The sequence below is a fragment of the Trichomycterus rosablanca genome, chromosome 11 (assembly GCF_030014385.1).
Source record: "Trichomycterus rosablanca isolate fTriRos1 chromosome 11, fTriRos1.hap1, whole genome shotgun sequence".
Taxonomy (NCBI): domain Eukaryota; kingdom Metazoa; phylum Chordata; class Actinopteri; order Siluriformes; family Trichomycteridae; genus Trichomycterus; species Trichomycterus rosablanca.
The window spans coordinates 22,150,204-22,157,429 of record NC_085998.1 but is presented as its reverse complement, the minus strand read 5'-3'; the positions used below and the strand labels follow the sequence as shown (position 1 = coordinate 22,157,429).

Sequence of the window (7,226 nt, the reverse complement as noted above, 5' to 3'; positions counted from 1 at the left end):
TGATAAAGAAATGCGTGCATCGCTTTGAGATTATTCAGTTGAACTGGTATGAAACTCTCTCTAGGACCACGCGGATCCTCGACCCCTCTTTCCTTGCCTTGGCAAAGCACCAAGTAGCACAAGTGCCGACTAGCCAATCGGGTGTAGGAGGCGGTCCGCGAGCTCTGACCAGTCAAACACAGTCACTTTCCATATATGGCGAACCATCTCCATGGTAACGTGTGCTAAGTTGCAGCAGTCGTGTCAAAGTTCACTATATAGAGAGCTCGGTGAGCTGATCAGAGAGAAAGCATTCTGCCAGCCTAGCGCCTCCAAATCGCAATCACTTCCTAACCTCCCCTTTTTAACATATTTGATCAGTCTGATTCTCCGTTCTCTTGTCTTATTATTTCGGCTGCGAGCAAAGGAGGCTTTGTAGGCTGGTACTCTTCCATTTTTTGTGTTTTTTTATCGCTGCCGCCGCTCGCCCGGAGAGTTGACTTCATATTTGACTCGAGCACACGGTTTGTTTCTGCGCTGCGCGGCGACAAAAGCTCTACCTCATTCTGAAGAGATAAGGAGAAGAAGCGGCGATATTCAGGGCAGTTGTTGTTTTTTTCCCTCAGTACTTCAAGACTGGAACTTGGTGTGTCGCTCGCCAGTTTCTGTAATCTAGACGAGCTGCTCAATTTTCAGCGAGTCTGAACGTCGCTAAGTTAAACCGGCACCGTATTTGCAGATCTGTCAGTTTGGTCGTCGTATTTCTTTTTCTTTTCCTATTTCTTCATTTTATTCTTTTTTTCTTTGACGCTTTTCCTGGATGGATGACTGCAGGCTTCCCTGGACGTGGCCTCTAGGAGCAGGACTGCGATTCGGCTCGTCTCCGCGTCAGTTCTAACCACTACCGAGTAAAGCCTTTCCCTAAAGCAGGCTATACGCTCCGTCCCCGGTGCGCGACTTTCAGAAGGATAATCAAGACTGCACACCCTATTTGTTGACCCGATCGTAAACCTGATCGTGAACTGCTCTGGGTTGCTTTCGAGCCACCGCGACACCTTAAGAAAAAAAGAACAATAAAGTTTTATTTATTAACGCTGACTGATCAGATATGGCAATGGTAGTGTGGAGAGGTTCACAGGACGATGTGGCCGAGACGCAGGGTGCCCTCTCATCGCAAGCGCAAGGCGGACTAACCCTTGCGACCTCTCAGCCGGGCCAGCTGAACCTCGCGGCCTCGCAGGTCGCACCTCCGACCCCGCAGACTCCGGTTCAAGGGGCGCCCAACAGCAACGCGCAGTCCACGCCGACCAACCAGACGTCGCAGAGCCAGTCGGACAAGCAGCAGCAGCAGCACATCGAGTGCGTGGTGTGCGGAGACAAGTCCAGCGGCAAGCACTACGGCCAGTTCACGTGCGAGGGCTGCAAAAGCTTCTTCAAGCGCAGCGTGCGCCGCAATCTCACCTACACGTGCCGCGCCAACCGGAATTGTCCCATCGACCAGCACCACCGCAATCAGTGTCAGTACTGTCGCCTCAAAAAATGCCTCAAAGTTGGCATGAGACGGGAAGGTATTGAGATTTGCTTTCTTTGTATTCTTGTTGTTTCCTTTTGTCTCAGTGTGTTTAGTAAGCCAGTGTATTTTACGTGCGCCCCCATGCTTTCTCTTAGACTTCCATAGACAACCCGACTGAAGCAGGCTAAGAATATCCTTCCTGACTGCTTCACGCAAAGAAGCGATATTGTGTGCGTTTTATTGTTTATGTAGTCTGTGCTAATTTGCGATGAAACAATATTATGCACCTGTACTTATAATAACATAATAACAATGCCGTTCATGTCGTGCAGATAAAACAGATCGCACATAGGCATGTACAGTCGATGCTACAATGTCAAAAATCGACCACACGCCGACTACACGACAGATAAACATAATTAGCTCGAATTTGCTTGAATCGTTTTTTGATCAGTCGTGTCGTATTAATCATTTTTAGTTTTAGTTTAGGACCAATCTGACACTAGTAAAGTAGGTTAAGGATTACCATCTATTGCTTTCTTTGTGCCATCTTCTGCTGTTATACTCAAAAATAACAAAGATTCGTGACAGTGCTACAGCATTTCTGAAAAAATTACAAACAACTTTTCTACATAATACAAAAGTTAAATAGTATTTCTTTTTAATTAATAAAGTAATTTTTAAAAACGGACTAAAACACTGGAAAAGCTTAGCCTGATTATGAACTTGATCAATTATCCATGTGTTTATATTTACTGTATTCTTATAGATCTTAAATATCAAATGTATCATTGATCAGTAATGTTATTTAATGCAAATCTGGTCACGTTTCAACCTGATGTTACTTTTATGTATTCGTAAGTTTTGACATTGTGGTGGTAAAGACCACCAGAGACCATGACAGCACTAAGAAACATGCACCCTAGACTAAAACAACACCAACGTCCATACCACCCGAGACCAGTACAACACTAATAATACAAGACCAAGATCAGAAATACTTTTAAGTTTTTTCATTGGAAGCGTGTAGCTATTCTGTGATTAGATACCAATTACAAAGGGTTAGCTACAGTACTTTAGTAAAACAAAAACAAAAATACTGAAAAAACTAATATGTATTATTTGAATTAACAGAATGTATACACTGTTGAGTTAAATGATCACCATTTTCTTCTTTTTTTTCTATTTGCAAACATATTACTTTATTTCATGATTTAGGTTGTAATTTAGGGGGTTATTTCAAAACTTTTGACATTAATAAGTAAATTAGTCATAAGACCATTGTCAAGGTCTCTAGAACTATAATGTTTAAGTAAAACTGTAAAAACTGTAAAATTTGCATGTACACTTGAGTCGAATTTCAAGCATCAATTTATGTAGTTTCCCTTTCTGCAGCAGTCCAGAGAGGCAGGATGCCGCCAACACAGCCTCACCACGGCCAGTTCGCCTTGACCAACGGGGACCCGCTGCACTGCCATTCCTATCTATCGGGATATATCTCACTGCTGCTGCGAGCGGAGCCCTACCCGACGTCGCGTTACGGCAGTCAGTGCATGCAGCCGAACAACATCATGGGCATCGAGAACATTTGCGAACTGGCAGCGCGCATGCTGTTCAGCGCCGTGGAGTGGGCCAGGAATATTCCCTTCTTCCCAGACCTACAGATCACAGACCAGGTGGCTCTGCTCAGGCTCACCTGGAGCGAGTTGTTCGTGCTGAACGCGGCCCAGTGCTCAATGCCACTGCATGTAGCTCCTCTGCTAGCCGCCGCAGGCCTCCATGCCTCCCCCATGTCCGCGGACAGAGTGGTCGCCTTTATGGACCACATTAGGATCTTCCAGGAGCAAGTGGAAAAGCTCAAAGCGTTGCACGTCGATTCAGCCGAGTACAGCTGCTTAAAAGCCATCGTGCTATTTACCACGGGTGAGCTGGATTTTAATATCATTATTATTATTATTTCGAAATTATTGTAAAACAACGTTAATAACGCTAATGTTTATAAATGTTTATGTTTGCATGGATATAAAGTTTATGTCAATATTTATTTTGTGCATGTAGTAAATATTTGTAACATTTATATGTTAAACAAATTTTATTTTACGTGATGTGTTATTTAAGCTAGACACAATTGCTTCTTTAGGTTGTAGCTTTGACAGTTTTGCGTATATATATATATATATATATATATATATATATATATATATATATATATACTGTATATATATATGTATATATATATATATATATATATATATATATGATTGCTACAAATAAATAGTCATACTGTAGCCTATTTTAAACTATTATTTTTTTATAGGTTTTTTTCCAATATTTTCTTTCAATATAACTTTAAGGTTATGTTTAAGTACAATCAATTATTTGTATTTATTGGGAATGACAGATATTAATGATGTCACGCTTGGTGGGGGAGGGAAGATCAGCAGCCTGTTAGGAAGGGGAATAAAGGCCTCCTGCTCTATTTACACACATTTAAGCCCAACTTTCCGCTGTGAGCTTGATCGTCGGAATTGATATATCGCTCCAAGTTATGATAAACGAACGCAGCATTATCAGTTTAACTGTGTTGTGTCACGTCGGGTGGGAGGAAGAAACATTTTATTCCATGCTGTAAAAGGTTTAGAATTCTTTCTTGTTTTTGTTAGGAAGATCGAGAGATCCGAGACACATGCTGGACTCGTTCCAGAGCTGGGTCATGACCCTAACTTCCTTTCTTTATTTGTGCATTACAGACCTAACGCGAGTCGCTGCTCAGTTTCTAAAATCCTTAGGTTCATTTGCGAATAAAGAATTTTCATATGTCCATTACAGCCAATGGCACTGTATTTCCTGTAGAACGTTTATGTATCCTGCCCGTATTCGCCACTAAATACTTTACTCAATGTTTCTCAGTGAGTTTTTATTTTAATTGCAAGGGGGGTGTCAAGTCATTAGGTCATAGAACTATTTTAACTTATAATTTGTATGTTATTTAAAGTATGTAAAGTTGCTCTTATATGCTTTATAATTAATTTATATAGAATAACATTCCGACTTAAATGCGAAACACACACACATAATATGTCTACTTTTGCTTTAGTTTAAACTAGACTTTTGCCTTAAAGTGAAGTAAGAATGCCCATGTGGAAGAAGTGCTTCATTAAACAAATATATTAAGATTAATGCACACTCAGCAAATTATTCTACATTTAATTGGGCTACATTTGAAAACGTTATTTCTAGTACGGTTTGATCATACATTTTAATGTTTTCTCAAACTCTTTTTTTAATAATAATATTAGTTCCCTTTTTTCCCAACAACTGCAAGGCATATGTAATTTTATTCATTGCATGATCTTTTTTTTCTACTTCTCCGCTCTGTAATAAAGCGTATTTGTGCTATTGCAGGTCTAAAGCAAGCTTCCCAGCATTGCTGCCGGTAGGCAATATGCTAACTATGAGCGCGAGACTTAATTTGACAGATCTCTGACGTCGTTTTGATAGTCTAGACGCGCGTGTATTTTTATGACTATCCCCTGCAGTGATACCCTTTATGCACACACTATATCAAAGCATTATCAAAGTCAAACGATGATGTAGGCGTATTGACAATGTGGAGCCCGGTATTTTTAGTATTGCAATACAGAACGATGCATGATTGATGCCCTTGTAAGGCTGGCGCAGGCTGCAGTTCATTTAATGTCGGTTTCTTTGTCATTTTTTACCTGTAGATGCTTGCGGTCTGTCAGACGTGGCCCACATCGAAAGTTTGCAGGAGAAGTCACAGTGTGCTCTGGAGGAGTACGTGCGGAGCCAGTACCCTAACCAGCCTACGCGATTTGGGAAGTTATTACTACGTCTACCTTCTCTGCGCACAGTGTCCTCCTCGGTCATAGAGCAATTATTTTTCGTCCGATTGGTAGGTAAAACCCCAATTGAAACCCTCATCCGGGATATGTTGCTGTCGGGGAGCAGTTTTAACTGGCCTTACATGTCCATTCAATAAGAAAAATGAAGGATTAAAAAGGGGGGCTTAGGACTCCATTAGTTAGCGCTTCTTTTTTTGTAGAAGGAAACGGCTGTTACACGAGTTTACTTTCACGGATGAGAGACGTTTTCATACCAGACTGTGAATTTTCCAATTTTAGACATTCATTGAACTTTCTGGGAAATGAATCCCAAGTTGCTCCAAGTGTCACTCTTGTTTCTGTGTTGTGTTTTTTATGTTTATTTTATTTGCTTCTTTTTCTAAAAAAACAAAATGAAAAAAGAAAGAAAGAAAAAAGAAAAAGCATGAAAAGAAACAAATTACAAAAATGAAAGGGTTTTGATGAACCTTTCGGGGATTATAAAATTCCAAGTGCATTCAAGTTAATAATTTGGAGAAATTTATGTTCTATCTTATTATTTTTTCTTCCAAAATAGCTCTGTTGTCCTGTGTCCATGTATCTATAGCTGTTTTGTATTTTCCCTTCTTATGGTTCCAAACCGGCCTATGTGATTTTGTAGTATGCAGTTTGTGTTTTTTGTTTGTTTTATAACCATGACTTATAAAACAGTTGTAAAGGCATTCTTCAAGAATTAAAAGTAAACTTTACAGCAATATAGGACAGGTTAACACGTTTAAATGCTGCAGACGCACTTATTCTCAGTTGTCCCTTAATGAACGTGAATCGGGGTCTATGGACTTCAGTTTAAATAAACAAAGAAGTCCATTAAGTCCAGATTAGTATTATTCACCGGTGTGTATACCTGTACGTGTCAATTTGTTTAGACATCTGGAAATCATAAAAAAAGAACTGGATATAAGACACAGAGTTGTTGTCACTAAGCAGTTTTGTCGATACGTTACCCAAGCGTATTGCCTTACGCTGTTTTTAAATTTGCTACCTGCTTTATTAAGTATTACGTTCAGTAAATGATACAATGTGGTTTTATCTGTAAGAATAAATCTGATACCTTGATTAGGGGCTTAAAGTTTAATTTGTTGATAAATGAATTTCAATGTCCGTCCACTTTTTTAGTATCACAAACTGAAAGTAAAGCAATAGCCTTTTAGGCTATTCTGAAGATGAACGTTTTCATTATTTTTTAAAAACGGTTAAACAGTATTATAAAAACAGCTTACAAAAGCCCCTCACTTAAATCGTAAAAAAGTGCCTGTAAAGCGTTTGTTATATTGTCAAGGCTCGACAGCACGGGAAACAATTTTACAATTCAGTCTTATGATTGTATATTTCACTTGAAAATGCGAGAGAAGGCAATTAAAGACAGTATTCTTGTAAATATAGGTCAATTCATTTCAATGACTTTTTCTTATACAAAGTATATGTGATTAAGAAAAAAAACTGTGGTTGCCATGTTCCGGTAAAACAAATGTCTTCGAAAATGAGTGACAGACTTAGCTAGTAGCACTGAAAATTCTGTTTGTAATGTATATACATATTACGACAAAATGTTTTTTTTTCTTTCTTTCTTTCTTTTTTATGTATTTAGACTGTGAATGCATGGCCACAGGTCGCTAACCTATTTTACCTTTGATATATATAAATGTAAATGTTTTGACTGTATAGATATAATCTGTGCATTCAGTACACTAGCCCTTGTATTTAAGGAAGAAAAAAAAAAAAGAAACACCACGTTCAATAATAGGTAAGACTTAACAGGGTTATCTGGTTTGGAAAGGGGTGGCTACTTTGACATAAGTGTTCCTGCTCCTTTAACAGATGCCTTGTTT

The 7,226-nt window shown here is 39.2% G+C and overlaps 1 protein-coding gene across 2 annotated transcripts; it reads left to right on the top strand.

The window, feature by feature from the left end:
* Positions 1–284: 284 nt before the first annotated feature.
* Positions 285–5,694, top strand: nr2f2 (nuclear receptor subfamily 2, group F, member 2). 2 transcript variants are annotated; one of them, XM_063004545.1, is made up of 3 exons: positions 285–1,547; positions 2,888–3,415; positions 5,221–5,694. In XM_063004545.1, exons 1-3 carry the CDS (start codon positions 1,088–1,090, stop codon positions 5,493–5,495), a joined length of 1,263 nt encoding a protein of 420 aa, XP_062860615.1. In that variant the 5' UTR covers positions 285–1,087; the 3' UTR covers positions 5,496–5,694. The 2 variants fall into 2 exon arrangements, with proteins under 2 accessions (XP_062860615.1, XP_062860614.1); XM_063004544.1 differs by having other exon boundaries at positions 2,873–3,415.
* The last annotated feature ends 1,532 nt before the right edge of the window (positions 5,695–7,226 follow it).